General features: G+C 40.2%; 2 protein-coding genes across 5 annotated transcripts in view; one reads left to right on the forward strand and one right to left on the reverse strand.

Annotated features, from left to right (window-relative positions):
* Window positions 1–11,512, forward strand: part of ASPH (aspartate beta-hydroxylase) — a gene marked incomplete at its 3' end in the record, with an annotated part of 195,793 nt that extends 184,281 nt beyond the window's left edge. For all 4 annotated transcript variants that reach the window (XM_084230766.1, XM_084230767.1, XM_084230768.1 and 1 more), the window contains one exon: window positions 11,362–11,512. In XM_084230766.1, coding sequence (XP_084086892.1) covers window positions 11,362–11,512 — 151 coding nt within the window. The remainder of the gene's footprint in view (window positions 1–11,361) is intronic.
* Window positions 11,513–15,130: 3,618 nt separating this feature from the next.
* Window positions 15,131–19,098, reverse strand: part of CLVS1 (clavesin 1) — a gene marked incomplete at both ends in the record, with an annotated part of 161,152 nt that continues 157,184 nt past the window's right edge. Inside the window, one exon of the mRNA XM_084230148.1 lies at window positions 15,131–15,218. Within this exon, the coding sequence (XP_084086274.1) occupies window positions 15,131–15,218 (88 nt within the window). The remainder of the gene's footprint in view (window positions 15,219–19,098) is intronic.

Raw genomic sequence — 19,098 nt, forward strand, 5'->3', positions numbered from 1 at the left:
GGAACTGCTATTTCCAAAAAAATCACTAGATAAAAATCTGCTTTGGGACCTCCCCGGTGGCGCAGCGGTTGAGCACTGGGTTGCGAAGCTGCCCGCAGCCTCTGCAGCGCTGGTTCGATCCCCGGCTGCTCCCCGGCCACCGGAGGAGGGTCCCACATGGCGCGCAGACCTCTCCTGCCGCCCGCTGCTCCCCTCAGCAGTGTACTTCGGTCCTTCTGCCTGCTCTGCTCCTCGCTCTGGCTCTGGTGAATTCTCTCACCCTCCCGCGCTTCTGACTGTACCCAGCCAGTGCTTGTATAAATAAATAAACAAACAAATAAACAAATAAATAAATCTTTAAAAAAAAAAAATCTGCTTTGGAACAGGTGGGGAGAAACAAAGGTACAGAATTGATTCTAGGCATTAGTGGCTCCAGGTGATGAGACCCCAGGCTGGAGGAGTGGGTATGGCAGTCAGGAAGGGGAGCAGGTGGTCAATGTGGCGATCTAAACAAGAAGCCCAGGAGGGAAGTCTGGGAAGCAGAGACCCTTACCTCCACCCCCCTTCTACCTCCACCCCAGAACCACATGTAAAAGTGCATTCTCCACCTTGGACTCCAGCAAACACCCTGGAATCATGTTTGACTAAGGAAATGACTGCCAAGATCGCCCCTCAAGTTTAAAGCATGATTAAGTTAACTCTTCACCTGGAGCCCTCGGTGGCTTTTTCAGGTTTTTATGAGCTTATTTTTTTTAAGGTTTTTTTTTAAACAAGAGCTGGGGTACAGGCCAGAGGCACAGGAGGATGAGAGAATTCACCAGAGACTGAGCGGGGAACCGAACAGGCAGACGGACTGAAAATACTGCTGAGGGGAGCAGCGGGCGAGACAGGAGAAGTCTGCTGTGCCATGTGGGTATTTCCCTGGCCGGCCGGGAATCGAACTGCACTGCAGAGGCCACTGACAGCTTCATAGCACTGCGCTCAACCCACTGCACCACCAGGAAGAGCCTTTTATGTGCTTTTTACATCATTTGTAGTGTGGCAATGAAGTGTGGGCTGGCAGGCCTCCCAGCCCCCAATGAAGCTTCACTCTTTCTGGGCTCTCTGGTGTTCTCTCATGGTGTCCCTGCTGTCTCTGCTTCTGCTACCTTGTTCTCTGTTTCTTTACTGCTATGGTTCTGCTTCTTTTACCACTGCTGGCGTCCCTGTGACACCACCCTTATATGCTCAGTCTCTCAGCCCAGGTGCGCCCACTTACACAGGCCCACGCCCTACTCCAGGTGCTGCCATTGGGCACGCATGCAAGACCACAGGTGTCTATCATTAATACTAATGGTGGAAGAGTGGAAAATCCTGACAATTTTCACTTACCCTGCACATGAACTCTCAAAATCCCACACTGTTATTGTGGATGTGCCATTAGTGTGAGAGGACACAAACCAAGCTATCAGGCTTCCTGTGTTGAGCAACCAGAAGCAATTTTTCAGAACTCCTCTACTCCCAAAGAGTTAAATAGTAGCAATTGTACATCCTACTTCTCAGGTATTAGTAATCAAATTGCTCTTTCTCCCGAGCAGTGAGACTGCTGCTAGTGTGCATGCTGTTTAAATATTCCATCTGGCGAACATAGCACATCTCTTTTTATTTCAAGATGAATTTGCAGGTTTGCAGCCTTTTATCATTCAGTAAAATGATTATTTAAAATTAACGAATGCTTTCTGATTACAAAATGGATGCATGTTCCTTGTACATCATTTGTAAAACACAGCAGTTCAATGAATAAAAGGATAAATGTTCTTTTGCTCCCAGTACTCAGAGATGATGCCCGATGTTTGTCGGTGCTTATATGTGAATATTCCTCTTGATGATAACAGTGATGGAAATCATGTATTTTGTGCCTACTGTAAGCCAAGCACAGTTCTAAGTGGTATTTCTCCATTTTGCTGCATAGCAATTCAGAAGGGCATCTTGGAAGAACTGCTGGGCCATCCAGGAGTTCTTACTGCTCCCCAGTACCCCAGCAGCGTGTGCCCCACTGTCACTAGGCAATCGGAGTATTAGGACCATCATCTGGTATGCAGTCTGTCCTTGACCAAAATGTTATTATGCAGCACAGGACTGTATATAATTCATGGGACTTTGAGGGTTTTGTTGTTGTTGTTTACAAAACTAGGATCCCGCTACTTACAAGGTGATTGCTTTGAATGCTAGTTTTCATGTCCAAACAATAAGGTAACAAGCAGAGAAAGCAGCTGCGGAGTCTGCATTTCTGGGCTGTTTGTTTGTGTTGCCCTTGACAGGCCATGCTTTGTAGTCTGTAAGATGATCTCATTAGTGATCTTGGTCCAGCGCTGAATGAACTCGAGTCAGTGGACAAACATGCCACCGGCAAGTGAGAATTAATTGTTACGGTCATGGAATGGTCAAGTTGTGTGAGCCAAGTTTGGATAAGCCTAGAAATGAATTTTTTCTTCTGAGTCTCCAAGCGGGCCTTTGAGACATGCTGGAACCATGCTAGGGAGTGTCTTGGAGACTCAGCATAATTGCCTATGGATTGCCAGCCTGAATATTGGACAAGATCTGTTTATAGCCAGGAAAGCTTGCTTTGGCATTAGTCTCAGAGACAGACTGAAAAATGAATTGGCAACAGGTCATTTAATTCCTCCCTCTATTGCTGCAGAAATAATGGCCATTTGTCACCTACCTTAAGTATCTCATGGCATATGTCTTCATTTCTTCAGGTTCTAATTATGAAAATTGTATGGCAGGCATGACAAAAAGTTGACAATTAGAGAGCAAACTTTTAAAGATCTACCATGAATTTATTCATAGATCATATTTATGTTGTCTTTATAGTGTCCAAAAAGATAGTCTCGAACTTTTCTAATTGAATTATAGAAGCTGTGAATTATCAAATCATTTAGAAATCATTTTTTTTAACTCTCCTTCCATCTTTTTTTTTTTAATGTCCCTGAAATCATAGCTCTTTTGTTTAACAAAGTATACCTGTCTGCCACCCAAAATACAATGTCATCTTATCCACATAGAGCCACTCGGGCATGTCCATCTGGGTCTCAAGGACTGAAGTGTCATTTTTAACTGGGTGCATTATTTTCTTCAAGATGTTTCGTTGAATCGTAATGTTTAGTCCTCTTTCTTCTTTCCTTTGGGCAACGTGATGAATTAAAGGCATCGGTTAAGCTTTCTAACCCCTGTTCTGGTTAGTGCGATATTTAAGGATATTCATACACAGATACCAACCTGTATCTGCAGGAAATGGTAGTTACTACATTGAAAATGGATCATGTCTAAACATGTGTTTGTTGAAGTGATTGTTGAGAAGTCAGAACGTTGGGATCATATTGTTTTGGTAAGACTAAATGACGTGGAGAAGTTCCTGAATACCCTCACCCCCAAAAAAGCTTTTTAATTCATGCTTTTCATCAATGGGGCTCTAGAACCAGGGACCATCTGTAATAACACTTCTATGGGAAAATGCATTCTGAATTTTCACTTCAGACATTAATATTACAATATCTTCACAGCAGCAGATTATGGCACTGAGGTAATAGGACCTGGCTTTCCCGCTTATTAAGTGTGACTTTAGACAACATGCAAAGCCTCACAGGGCTTCAATTTCTTTACCTGTAAAACAGGAAGAATAAAATTATGTTTTGTGTGTTTTTATTATTATTTTATTTCATATATTTTTACATCATTTTTCATTTTTGTACAGTGTATGCATTTTCATCTCAGTTATAGTCCCCGTGAAATTCCCACCACCCATTCACCCATGAAACATCACCATGGTCCCTGTGCTCTTCCCACCCTGTTTTGATTCTACTGCCTTCTCCCCAGCTGCAGAATGTCTGGTTTTGAGTATTAAAGTAATCCATGTAAATGCACTCAAAAATGTATTTACAAAGTATGTATGTTAAATGCATCCAGTGTATTTAAGCTTTTATTGTCCTATCAGATTCTGTCCCTTGCTTTCCGTGGAGTGAAGCCAAGCACTCCTCCAGCACTGAGGGTGCAGTAACCTCCACCTTGGTTATAACCTGGAGTTCCCACTCTGACAGGGATGAGGGTGGGGGCTTTAAGAGTTAGGAAAGAGGAGCAAAATAGGAAGAAGAGGCTGTATGGGGCCAGGGCTAGGGAAGAAATGGTACTGCTCTAAATGGGGACTGTGATTAGATCAGTCTGGGGCTCAGAGTGGTGCTAGAAATAAGAGGTGTCACAGGAGCACCACTACAGTGGCAGGAAGAGACAGAGCAGGATCGCTATGATTCTAGCAGATGGGGTAAAGGAGGAGTCCTGGAACCCTCGGTGGCTTTTGCAGGCTTTTATTGGGATTTACCAGGTACACGGCAGGCAGCGGGGGCAGGGGGCCGGGAGGCTGGCAGGCTTCCCAGCCCCCAGCAAGTCGTCACTCTTTCTGGGCTCTTCGGTGTTCTCTCATGGCCTTTGCTTCCCTGCTCCTTTTGCTCTCTTGTGGTTCTTTCACTCTCTTTCCCTTCTTTTCACTCTACTGTTCCGCTGGCATCCTCATGATGCTACCCTTATAAGCCCAGTCTTAGCCCAGGTGTACCCACCTATGCGTGCCCACACCCTACTCCAGGTGCCCGCCATCTGGCATGCATTCAGGGCCGCAGATCCATCATCTCTCCTAATGGCGGGAGGGCAGAAAAGCGTGATACTTTTTTACCTTACTCTACAACCGCTGAGAGCTTCCCCCTGCCACCCTCACTTCTCCCTTCTTCCTCATGCCCCTACCCCGCACTAGAGATAATGGAAGGAACAGCAGTGGCATCTCTTCTATGACCTTGTAGGCGTTCCTATCTCCCTTCTCAGCTGTCTTATCAATATCACAGCGCCCTGTGCTACTGGGTGATCCAGGACCAAGACAAGGAAGTCCAAAGACGACAGGCAGCGCAGGAGTGGACAGCAGGCTGAGTCTGGAATCCCTAGGCCTAGTTGGAGGGGAGAGAGCCCCTGAAGCAGCCTGGCTGGAATAACCCTTTCCATGAGGGGTTGAGGGGTGTACTAGGGGTATATATATATATATATATATATATATATATATATATATATATAAACTGTTGGAAAAGTGTTTCTTTGTGAAATTAACCATCTTTTATTGAAATTTGTATTTTGACATTGTAGGGTAAGTAAAAATATCAGGCTTTTCTGCCCTCCTGCCATTAGGATTGATGATGGATCCCTGTGGTCCTGAATGCACGCCTGATGACGGGCACCTGGAGTAGGGTGTGGGCATACATAGATGGGATACACCTGGGCTGAGAGACAGGGCTTATAAGGATGACGTCACGGGGACACCAGCGGAACAACAGAGCAAAAAGAGCGAAAGAAAAGCAGAGGCCACGAGAGAAGGCCGGAGAGCCCAAAAAGAGTGAAGACTGGCAAGCCCCCTAGGCCTCCCGGCCCCCTGGCACCTCTTGCCAGCCGTGTACCTGGTAAATCCCAATAAAAGCCTGCAAAAGCCACCGAGGGCTCCAGGACTCCTCCTTCACCTTTCTGCTCGGATCATAGAGATCCTGCACTGTCCCTTCCTGCCCATACAGTCATTAAAGTGCAAATATTATATCGATTTCTTAAAATTATATATATTCTGTGAATTGTAGTATGAAATCTAAAAGCCTAATCCAGGGATGAGAGAATTAAGAGCATTTTAGTACTGAAAGGAGACTTAGTGTCATCTTGTCCATCTCTATAATTACATAAATGGGGAAACTGTAGTCCATAGGTTTAGTGCTTCATCAACAGTCTTGTGGCTGTTTAGCAGCAATCAGAACAAGAACACAGGTGTCCTACTTCCCAGAAAAATGCTTGTCCAGACAGAGAGTGAGCAAGGGTATGTGGGCATAGATCCTTCTGTCTTCAAATATTAGGAGAGAGACAAGGAAATGGCAATAATGCAGTTTTACATTTCAATTCCAGTATGTGCCAGGAATTACAGTGCAGTCAGAACTGAGGGATTTCAGTGAATCATTTAATAAGAGGAGCTGTGATAAGTAGTCCTATTCCTGAGCTTTTTGATCATTTTCTGCATTCCACCTGACCACTTCAAATGCCTTCAGACCACCTGAGCATAGCATCTTCAGGTGCTAAGAATGATCTAGTAATGTGATCTCGAACTAGCAGTTTGGCTTGGAATGAAACAAGTTTGGTGACTTTCTGCTTCTTCTGCAGAATCACAGCATCACCGCAAACCTCCGAACTTGCTTCCATGTGATTACTTTTCTGAAAAATGAGAACCATAGCATTGCTTACCTCAGAACACGTTAACAAAGATCTCTGAGATGTGAACTATAAAGTTTGTAGGTGGAAGACTCTATAAGCACCTAGTGTCATTACTTAGCATTATTAGTATTCATGGTAATTCTGTGACAAAATAATAGTTATTAAGTGTGCATTACCACCATTTTATCATTATCATTCATTACAATTATAATAATCTGAGAAATTGAGGAATTGTTTGATATTGCCTTATCTTGATATTCTTGTATCTTTTGGTCAAGGGGGGAGAAGTATTTTTCTCTTCATGAAAAGAATTTTTTTTAAAGATTTATTTATACAAGATCTGGGGTACAGGCCAGAGGCACGGGAGGGTGAGAGAATTCACCAGAGACAGAGCGGGGAGCAGAACAGGCAGACGGACTAAAATACACTGCTGAGGGGAGCAGTGAGCGAGACAAGAGAGGTCTGCTCGCCATGTGGGTATCTCCCTTGCCAGCTGGGAATCGAACCCACACTTCAGAGGCTGCGGACAGCTTCACAGCACTGTACTCAACCTGCTGCACCACCAGGGAGGCCCATGAAAAGAAATTCTAAAAAAAAGCTGAAGGGGCCATCAGGGGTAGCATGCCTTCCCCACCTTCGGTGCTGCCTTTCTGCACCCTCTTAGAAAGGCTGTGGAGCCCCTTCAGGAAGATCTTCCAAAGGCTGCTCTAAAAATCTTGTTCCAAAGGCTTCCCCTGCATCATAATTTGAGTGTAACTTAATCATACTTGGTGGAACTTTGCTTGCAAAGCAAGTGGCCTGGAAGTGAATGCTTTGCTTTCTAGTGTAAGCCTTTGTTTTTTATTCAGAAGAGAGATAGAGATCTTTGACATTTTATGCTCTTTCTCTTTTTGTTGAAAAACCCTCTTAATTTCCCAGGCAGGTGATTTAGCTCTAGTGTAAGCCAAGTTACTTCGGTCTGGACATCGTTTAGGTGAGGCTTAATTGTCCTTCCTTTCTCCCCTTTTATTAATTAGGGTTGCACTTTTTCCTCATTCTAGCTCTCAGAGTGGTTGAAAGACACCATCTTTTAAGTATTCTTAAAAGAAGAAATCTGCATTTAAAACTCTGTATTTAGCAATTGAGTATCTTTGCTGTTTTCTGAGAAAATATGTGAAAGAAAACAAAAGGGCAAATAAGAGTGTAATAGAACTCACTAGCCCATAGAGCCTCATAGCATTAAAGGAATCTAACCCCCTAGAATACATCTCAGATTCCTTGTTTAGTAAGTTTTTTAATCAGTGCCTTTACACTAGTCTTCATTTGACTTAAAATGTTTGAAAGGCCACAACTAGTGGCAATAGGTTCCACCCTCCGCCAAGGCCCACTGAGTTTTTGGGTTCTCCTAGGCTACCAAGATCCACTGAGTTTGCCCATGTTACCTGGCCTCCCTTCCCAAAACTAGCTTTGCCAGCTGCTGTAGCATCGTGTTATTGTTTTTGGTGTTCTAGACATTCTACTCTTTACTGGGTTTGCAGGGGCACCCTCCTGATTGGGATTATTCTCCAGTCAGACTGGTAAATGGACCTAGGGCACCAGTACTTGGGCTGGGGGACACCCTCCAGGCTCCAACTGAGTGTTTCTCAATCAGGCTGATAAGTAGGTTTAGGAGCTTGGGTCACCCTGTTCCTAACTGACTGCCTAGACCCATTTCCAAACTTCCTACTTTGAGGTGTAGAAATGCTAGAAGCTTTACCCAGTGTGCAGGGAATTTAAGTTAATGTATGGAATGTTCAAGAATTTTCTCCCATGAAGTGTTCCTTTGACTTTTTTATACCTATCAAGTCTAGTGCAAAATGTTATTTTATGCAACCTAGCATTTTCTTTTTTTCAAGAAACCTTTTTTTAAGATTTATTTATTTATACAAGAACTGGGGTACAGTCAGAGGCGTGGGAGGGTGAGAGGATTTACCAGAGACAGAGCAGGAAGCAGAACAAGGAGATGGACCGAAAACACTGCTAAGGGGAGCAGCGGGCACGACAGGAGAGATCTGCTGCGCCATGTGGTACTCTCCCTGGCCTGCCAGGAATCAAACCCGCGCTGCAGAGGCTGCGGACAGCTTCACAGTGCAGCGCTCAACCCACTGCACCACCGGGGAGGCCCAACCTAGCATTTTGTACTTAGATGTTTTAATTGCTGCTAGTAATTTAAATACATTCTAGATTCTCTACCAACCAGAACACATTGAGAAGCACTTATCATTGCAGCAAAAGAATATTCATAGACTCTCTTACCGGCTTGTTATTTTACCCCCTTGAAAGATGGCAGTTTTTACAAATGAAGGTTAATTAATGGGGAGTGATGCTAAGGCAATTTTTTTTTTAAATTATTTGTTTATTTATATTTATACAAGCACTGGGTACAGTCAGAAGTGCGGGAGGGTGAGAGAATTCACCAGAGCCAGAGCAGGGAGCAGAGCAGGCAGAAGGACCGAAAACACGCTGAGGGGAGCAGCGGGCGGCAGGAGAGGTCTGCGCGCCATGTGGGACCCTCCTCCGGTGGCCGGGGAGCAGCCGGGGATCGAACCGGCGCCGCAGAGGCCGCGGGCAGCTTCGCAACCCAGCACTCAACCGCTGCGCCACCGGGGAGGCCCATGCTAAGGCAATTTTTGATAAAATTATGCCACCTTCCAACATTATCACCTTCATCTTTATTTTTTTTCCCTGCTTCTGTATTTTACTCCCATTTATGTTTTATATTCTCCACCATTAATTGAATATCTACCATGTGGCAACCATATACTCTCCTCCACGCAGATCATCTGTGTAGATGAAGATGCAAGCACTCAACGACCAGAAATCCATTGTGCTGTCCTTCTCTCCCCTTTCTCTTCTACCACACTTGTCTTAACCTTTTTAATTCACATTTAATTGTGGTAAAATACACATAACATTTACCATCTTGGTGAATTTTAATGTATATAGTTTAGTGGCACAAATACATTTGTATTGTGCTGCCGTCAGCAGCACCAACCCACAGAACTCTGCATCTTGTAAAACTGAAACTCTGTACCCTCTGAGCAACGACTCCCGATCATTCCACCTTCTGTTGCTACAAGTTTGACTACACTAGGTGCTTCATATATGTGGATTCACATGGTAATTGTCCTTTCATGACTGACTTATTTCACTTAGCATATGTCCTAAGGGTTAATTTATGTTGTAGCATGAATCAGTATTTCCTTCCTTTTTAAGTCTGAGTAGTGTTCTATTGTATGTATAGACCACATACCACCTTTTGTTTATCCATGGATACCTGGGTTGCTTTTGGTTGCTGCAATGCTGAAATGAACTTAGTTGTACTGCCTTTCCCTTCTCCCACCCCAACCCCACTGCCTTCTCTTCTGTCTATATCATTGGCTTATCAGTGGTACTCATTGACATTGCTTAGTCTACTAGCTTTGCCCTTCTTTTCAAGTTTGATTTTCCATGTGTCCCTCTATTATTTTATCTTTGGTTAGACTTGCATGAACCCAGGAGAACTCTTCAGATCTTCAAAGGAATTATATTGAAGTGAAATCAGTGCAAGACATTAGGCTAGGTGTATGAGATAGCACACAATGTAGAGGGCTGGAGAAATGGGTAGCAGAGTAGAGGTTCGGTTCCCAACTTCAAGAAGCTTTAAATTTGCAGCTATTCATCACTTTACTGGTTACTTTAAATAATTAAAGTAATTAAATAATTAATAATTAAATATTTTAAATTTTTAATTACTTTAAATAAATACTGGTTACTTTAGATAATTAAATGAATTGTCAGATTTATTCACTATGTCTGGGACAAGTTTGCCTCTATTCCTCCAGGACACTTGACAGCGACTGGAGACAGTTTTGATTGACTTAACTGGTAAGGGAGTGCGACTAGCATCTGGGCAGGGGCAGAGCACAAGGCAGCCTGCACAACAAAGAATTGTCTGATCCAAAATATCAAAAGTGCCAGGGTTGATAAGCCATGCAATGTGTAATAATATGTAATTTAATACTGATTAATCACCTCGTAATGAACATAAATACATACAATTCATTTTCCTAAAGAAAAATCCCTTATGATATTGCAGTAACTTAAAATCAAGTTAGCATTTTCCAACCTATAATTTTAATCATTTGCTAATGGTTGAGTGGAATTTTAATATCTAAGGAAAATTTTCTAGTAAAAGCTTTATTTGAAACAAATAACTTGCCACCTAACCTGTTGGCATTTAAATTGAGAGAACTTCAGCATAGTTAATAAACTTTCTCTGAATTTGAAAATTACTGTGTAATTGTCCCCGCCTATCTCTCTCTTGATTATTTCATGCAGACTAAGGCTAGATTTAGAACTTACCTCCTATACAGGTATCTTAGGAAGAACTGCTGAAATCCTTGAGTACGTTTTGCAGTATAGATTTAAAATATTCCATGGAATACCCACTTACTAAATAACATTAAAAATAAAAAAAAAATTGTTCTCAATCTACCTCTTTTTCTGAGCTGAAATACTAACTAGGAAACGCCTCATTTAGTTATAGGCTTTCTGGTTACTGGGTTAAATAATGAATTACGGTTTCCTAAGCTTTCTTCCATAAAATTGAACTATCAAATGGAATGAATTGAAAAAGAGAATCATTTGAAGATTTATCTGCAGACACCATGTTAGGTTCCTATAAGGATGGAATGCCTGAGACCTATTTGCTGCCCAAGACCTTAAACCAGTCTCTGATAGATAGGCCAGGGAAGATAGTCACCGGGCCATTGATGGCCACCTGGTAATGGTCCACTGGGGCACATGTTTGAATGCTTGCCTGACTCAGCAAGCCAAGCTGGGGTTGGACCAAGAACAATTGTGGGGCCTGTGATGAGATCAGCATTCCCTCTCATTAGTACCATTCCTTTGTAAACCTTTAGGGCTGAGCATTGAAAACTGATGCTCATGCTAAGAATCTAGAACTTCTTTCTTAATTGCCAAGGAAAGAATAGATTCCAGCATGGTGCTCCAGTTACCTGGTCCTATTCCACAGGTCATCATGGAAATGCTTTCCTGCACACAGACATGAACTGATGCTCAGGCATGTGAATCACATGACACCACGTTTTTCTCTTCCAGGACCTGGGAAGAAGGCAAGGTACTCATCTTTGACGACTCCTTTGAGCATGAGGTGTGGCAGGAGGCCACATCCTTCCGGCTGATATTCATCGTGGATGTGTGGCACCCAGAACTGACTCCCCAGCAGAGACACAGCCTTCCTGCAATTTAGCAAGTTATGCTGGCTCAGGACACACTGGAGAGAGATGGTCTTTCTGATTCTGCCACCTTGCAAGTGGGGATACAAGTTTGAACTCCAAGACCCTTAATTTCCTTGACTTGTAACCCCCAAAATTCTAAACTTCCTACTAGGATGAGAAGACACTAAAGGGAATATTTGCCTCACTGCAATGCATTTAGAAAATATCTGCTGTCTTTTTGCCCATGACAGCACCTATTTGATGCCTGTATTTCAGGTGAATATGTCATAGCTTCTACTTTGCTAGCCAAAGATATTTTTCCCACGTAGCATAGGACTAAATCAATGTAAAATGAGAAAACGTTTAGGAAATGTGAATGTATTGCTTTAGTTTGTAATTTTTCTATGCAATTATATTTTTCTAGAGTAGCTAGATGATTTTTTCATCATTTACCACTACTTTTTTTGTTGATTTTAATGACAAGCCCTGTAAATGCTTTACTTGTACCTGATTAATGGTAACTTTCCTGGTGAGCTCAGACTTCCATCTTTTAATTATTTTTAGCAAAAGACTCATATGAAGAAAGCATTTTACTTTCCTAATAAAAGAAGTTCCTAATTCTTTTATTAAGAGAAATGACTTCTCCTCGTACAAAGGACAAAGTCATAATTATGGCAAGACCTGTGAGCTCTACTACACCATACTAATTGAGTCTGTTTGCTTTTTTATCTGCACTGACAACCAAATCTTAATTTCCCTCCTTGCTATGCAAATGGTAGAGATAGTGTCAAAATCATAGTTTTTTCCCAGAGGAAATTTTTTCACAATGCAAAGGTAATGGAATCATTTTATATTGAGTTATAAAAATGCCACATGTAAAATTTTTTAAGCCAAATATTGAAATTTTGGTGGAGGGGGTAGAATTTTCAAAGTAAAATTTTTCTTTGAGCATTGAGTGGATAGGTAGCTGGTAGGACATATGGCGTGTGCCTCTTGGCTCTCCGGAATCCAGAATGGCTTTGCCTTTATTGTAGACCCATGTGAGTGATGTTCAGTTCTTGAGATGATTCCCATTACAATTTTATCAAAATAGGAAAGATGGCCCAGTGAAAGAGAAAGAATGCCAGAATGTAGAAACAATAATTGAAAGATGGCCTGTCTACTCATTCCAAAGGTGATGAAGTCTTTGATTTAGTAGAGTATTAATGTACTAAATTTTGTACTGTCTAAATCAATTAATGAGAAATGTTAGCTGTGAGAATGTTACGGTATTTATGCACTGAATTTTAAGCCAGTATGAACAAAAATGCTTAAGAAATGACACATATATTACCAAATTTCATTCTCAGGTGCTTGCACTTATTTTTTTCTAAGGACAAAGGAGAATGCTTTATCTCATTTAAAATACAGTTTTTTAAAGTTGAAATGGACTCTTTTTGCTTGTCCTTGAGGACATTAGCTTCTAGCTTTCCAGTTTGCAGAATATCCTAGTCCTATATGTTTTACCAGTATTCAAAAATCCCATTAAATCGATGGAGAATTATGCAAGGAAACATCAAAATGAATCACCAAATCCAGAAGAGAAAGTAAACTTATAAAAAAAAAGATATTTGTGTCCTTCAGTATTTATTGAACAAAGGAAATGACTGACAAAGGACAATACAATCCAATGCTCATGTAGTAACATTCATGTCACTTATTGAATTTGGTTTATGTATGTATATTGCATACACATAAAGAAATTCAAAGCATGAGTTTGTCATTGTTAAACCATCATCATACATTCATTTAATGAAATCATAGAGTAAAAACTAGCTCTTAACTTAGTAATTGTAATATGGCATTTAAAATTGGGTCACTACAATAAGATTCTAAATATTGCCAATTGAAAAGCCAGAATCATTATTATTGTTGCAAAGTGTTGGAATTGATCGACTCCAAAAGCATTTTAAATACTTGGATCCCACAACTATTTTATAAACCCAAGTAATAAAATGGATTTTCTAATACATTTTAATTCTTCATCTTTCTTCCCCACGTCATGGTATATCAGAAAAGTGTTTCAGTCACTACATTGGTAGAATTGTTTCAGTGTTATTATTTTATTATTTGAAAGTTTATGCAAAATGAATTGGCTTTATTTATACTGTGATGTAATTGGTGAGAAATAATTTTGATTCTATTTCAGTTTTATTTTAAGGGTGGAATACAAAAAATTACTTGTTATTCTCTACAAGTAGAAAAAATAAAACACTAGATTCATTCATAGAGATGTAGTAAATGTTATGATTAGTAATAATATTTATTGAGGGTGATTATGGACAGTTGAATCACCTCTTTCATAACTTTAGCTAACAAATTATCCCTCCCAAATACTTAAACTGTAAGATCATATTTTACTGTCCATTATCAACTAAAATATTTTTTGACACTGAGCACCAACTGGTCATACTAACAAATGCCCATGTCATGCAGATGATTGGGAATATAAGGGATATCTAAAATAATCTAAAAATCAAAACTGGTTTTGGGAAACATGGCACAGGTAGGCATATCATATCCTATGATATCTGTTTATTTTTATTTAATTTCCTTTGAATGTCTAGTTGGGATTCCATTTCTAAGGAGAATAGACAACAAAATAAAATGATCTTTGGCATTTCATCCTGTATTACTAGTCTTCTATTATCTTCAGCACTTGCATATTTAGCTATCCTTAAGGGTCTTCCTCCATGATCGAATATCTTCCTCTCAACAAAAGCCCGGCCCTTTTTTTCCACATCTTTAAGTGTCACAAGCAGGTGGGTGGGTAATGCTGCTTTAGCACTATTCTTTGTAGTAGTGACCCATATGAGGCAACTTGAATGGATTCATTAATCACTGGCAAGTAATTTTAATGACACCCCCAGCCCTTATGCAGACACATGCAGCATGTGGGAAGTCACATTAAGATTATTTCATCATATTGCAAATTGTATGTGTCTCTTCAAGTCAGCTCATGATAGTCAGCTGGAGGACTGAGAAAAGATGTGACAACAAAAATCATTTTTGCAGGATGTTAAAATAAACAAACTGCAAATAGCCAGAACTACGAGAATATGCTCTTAGGCTGAACAATTTGATGCTGGTGATGAGGTCAAAGAAAATAACTGAATGAGAATAAAAATTACTGGAGATATATTAATCTTGGGGCTTTGCACTACATTAAACTTGACAATCTTGTTTGCACGGTTTAATTCTGAAACATCTACTTGAAAATGCACTTAATCTTAAACTGCAAAAACTGAAGAGGATCTCTGTGTGATTCCTCAGAAAAATCCTTGTCCTGATACATTGTATGCATCAAATTTTCTTTTTCTTAAATTCATTTAATACCATAAATATGAAGGGGGGGGGGGGTCTTGTATACATAAATGGCCTTGCTTCATCCTCTAATCCTCTTTAGAAAAAAAAAAAGTGTCTCTCAAGTTTTTATTCAACTTTGGCTGCTCAGACCAATGGGCTGGTGACAGTCATCACTAGGTGGCAGGAGTGAAGGGCCTTGTGTCAAGCCGAACGCATGTCTGTGTGGGTCAGTTGCGCATGTGCTTCCTGGTGGCTGATACCACTGAAGGCTGGCGATGTGCAGAAGTATTGGGGTGAGTCAGGGTTCAGTCCAGAGCCAGGAGGGGCTGAGTGTTCTCATTCTCTCCTTTCTCCTCATGTTTCAGGGTCCCAGCTTCTACCACAGACTGAGATCTAGATAATAGGGGAAGGAAAAAGATATAATCACAATTCATGGTGGCAACAACTTTGTAACCTTGGAAGGCATTTGGATTTTATGTTCCCCGTATTAGTCAAGATGCAAAATAACTATAGAATTTGCACACCCTACCCCCCCACCAGATATCTGTGTATCTGTGTCTTCCTTGCCTTTGTGTCTTCTATATCACCTTTTTATGGGGAGAGGCATCCTGCAATCTTCTTTGCAGAAATCTCTTCTATTGGTAAAAGAAACACATAAGTTCTAGCCATAACTCTGCCCTAGTATCCAAACACTATAAATCTTGATCCATATAAAGCCAAAATAAATGTTGCATTTTTAATGTTTCAAAATTCTTTTTGAACCTTTATAGGAAAATATCACAAATGATTGTTAAGACCTAAAGATTTGGAATTAGATGGTAAATGTAGATTCTAACCCTTACTCACCAAAGAGCCTTGGGGAGTTTTTAAAATCTCTGGACCTTTATTCTCTCACCTGCAAAATAGAACTATCACCTACCTCAACAGTTGTTAAGAACTAAAACTAATAATTATGTACATTAATCATTTGTCATGTAAATGTTGTTAAAATGTATAGAGCCCTCTATCACCACCATTATTTGCAACAATAGTTGCAGAATAGTTCTTTAACTTCTGTATCCTTTCATATTGGGGTGATACACTTTTTTTTTCTGGATTTATAACATAGATTAAAACTGAAATTATTTTCCAGCTTAAAGAGAAAATGTTATAAGTGCTATATATATGCAGTAGAGATTCAATAAATGTTCATATACTAAATAAAACTTTCAAAACATTAAGAAAATTGTTGAATTGGGTTGTTTAAATAAGCAAAATTTACATATGCATGTGGTAAATAGCTCAGTAGTCCTGAGCTCTCTACATTCCAGAGACCTTCAAGATGGTCCCTTAATAGACCTCGCTGAACCCTTTGGAGTATCTTGCCTGATAAAAGTGTCTTTGTGTGCCTCAGATTTGGGGCCATGCCATCTAATTTATGATAAGAATGTGATAGTGAATGCCTGCCTTTGTGGGCCTGAGATTTGGATCACACTGTCAGTTTGATCTCTTCTTCTAGGGCAGCAGGGAAGCAAAAACCAAGGAGCTAAGGTCAGTTTCACAGGCACTGCATGCCTACGTTACTGACACCTGAGACCCCCCCCCCCAATAAAAAAATGCAGAAACCAAGGTGCATGGGTGAGCTTCCTTAGTTGGAGATACTGCATGTGCTATCACACATGCTTTCTGAGAGAATGAAGCTCTATCTGCCCCCACTGAAAACTAGAAACTTGCAATTAGTTAACTACTTTGGGACTCCACTCTATGACCTTCTCTCAAAAGCTGATTTTAGTTTGTATTCTTTTGCTGTAACAATCCACAACCATGAGTATAATAGCTATTTTGGATCTTGTGGAATCTTCTAGCAAATTGTTCAACCTGAGGGTGGTCTGAAGAACCCTAAACACAATATATACTAACACTAATATTTGTTATGTATGCACCTGATATTGTTGTAAGTTATTTTTCATGTATTAACTTGCTACATTTTCACAACCCTAAGGGATGGTACTATTATTGTCTCCATTTTAAAAATTAAGGGATGAGAGAATCAAGTAGTATAAGAAAGGCAACATAAAGAGGGTGCGAAACACCATTTATCACCAATACAGGCTACAGAGCTGTTTAGCTGAAATATGTAGTGTTCATTCCACCTCACTGTAAAGGTAATTTTCTGCCTAAGATTACTAGCTCCACTCAAGATATATATGTATTATAGAAAGCATAAAATAAAGAAATCAAGAAACAAAATCAGTACAGTTATCTCAAAACAATTGGTTTCTATTTTAAATATCAATCCAGACAAACAGTCCAACATCTGGCACTAGGCCTAACCTTTGAAAGTAAAATGGATTCACTTATTCTTGAAATGGTGGAGAGGAAGTCCCAGGTTGAATTTAATTGTAGTTGTACATATTTCATATGCATTTCTCTCTTTGCATTATTTAAGGGCCTGATGTGTGTGTGTGTATGTTGGGGTAGGGAGGAAATAGATTTATATATGAAACATAAAAACTGAAAATCCATAAACATAATACAACCATGAAGAAAACCAGAAAATAACAAATGCCCACACAGGCCCCCTCCTGCCAGCACCTTGGACAGCTGCATCAATGCTATGTCCTGCATTGGTGAAAATGGAGACTATTGATGGCCATTCCACTTTAGAGACCTTGAGTTGCATTTCTTGTCGCTCATGCAATCTGACTGTTTTACAACATTACAGCCATAAGGTTAAAAAGGACCTTAGTGACTCACTGAGAAAACCCAATAGGAAATATTCCGTAAGAGCTATGCAGCCTTTCTTGAACATATCTGACTTGAGAAACCCAGTCCCCCATGCCTTTGGGGAGGCAACTCTGCTAGAAAGTTCTTCCTTACACTGAGCTCAAACCTATATTTTTGAAATTTCTACACACTATTTCTGGTTTTGTCTGTTAGAGTCACCAAAATTCATGTAATCCATCTGCTCCACATAACAGCTTTTTAAGAATTTACCTAGTTCCTTCCAGAACTCTCCCTACCCCCAGTAATGCTAACAAATTCCTCTTGTCCAAAGGTTTCTAAAATTTACCACTGCAGCACCCTCCTACATGTCTTCATCAATTGGTTACCCACAATTGAACAAAAGACTCCTGGTGTCACCTCAAAATAGAATGAAATTATTGCTTCCTTTTTTGTATTTCTATGCTTCTGTTGAAACATAAAAAGTGCACCTAGAATTGCATTAGCCTTTCTGGCACTCTCATAACATAGCAGAGGGAATATTTAGCAGCAATTGCACATGCCATTGTTAACCCTTTTCTCTCTGATCTTGAAAGTGCGTGGTTGAGTATTGAAAGCCAACTTTTTGGCTTTTAATTTTAAGTTGGCTCATATTTCCACCCTATTCCCATCCTTCTGGATCTTGAAATGAATATTAGATTTGTTTCCAAACTTTCCCTTAGCCTATTTTGGGACCCACTACGAACCAAAAAATCTACAAATAATCAAATTATGAATTAAAAAATATTTATACTCATTCATAATAGGAAATGTTTATGAATAGCTCCCACCCTAAGTCAGGTTGCAAGCAAGTGTAAAAAAAACCTTCATTCTTCTGTGGAAATACTGTCTCAGTTACCCAGCCATAGATCCACAAACAGATGAGGGATTGCTATGATAGATACCCAAAAGGAGAGGGTATTGAGCAAGGGGAGGTATTAGTTCTAGAAGGAAAGAAAGGAGGTTGACAGTGCCATAGTTCAGTATTTTAGGTGATACTCTACATGAGCTCAAAGTTGAATCTCTGATTTCTTTCAATATGTAGACCAAAAAAAGGGGGGTGCTCAGAATGCAGACTCCCTTCTCTCAGAAAATAAACTCTGTATCTTAGGTGAGTGTCCATTAACAAGTGAACAATTCTAAAGAACTGATCATGAGAATCCAAACATAACATATTTTCTGGTCTACATTTCCTCAGTGGAAAAGATGACCATAGCCTCTTTACCTTCAGCATGACACAATTCTATTTACCTGATCACACAATAAACATTTGATAGAAATAACATACTATATTGTAAAATATTTAAAACTCATTGGAAAAAATAGGAGACAAATCTTGCTTTCAAAAAATCAATTGTGAAAAATGAAACCAAGAGAAACACCCATCTTAAATGTTGCTCTCAGTTCATTTAGCTGAAGCAAAGTACTCAGGGGAAAACTGGCCAACTGATCACTGCTAAGAACATCTCCAACACTTGTAAACAGTCTTCTATGGGATTGTTCATTTAGTACACTAACAATGGAGGGATCA

This window comes from Talpa europaea (assembly GCF_964194135.1).
Source record: "Talpa europaea genome assembly, chromosome: 3".
NCBI classification, from domain to species: Eukaryota; Metazoa; Chordata; class Mammalia; order Eulipotyphla; family Talpidae; genus Talpa; species Talpa europaea.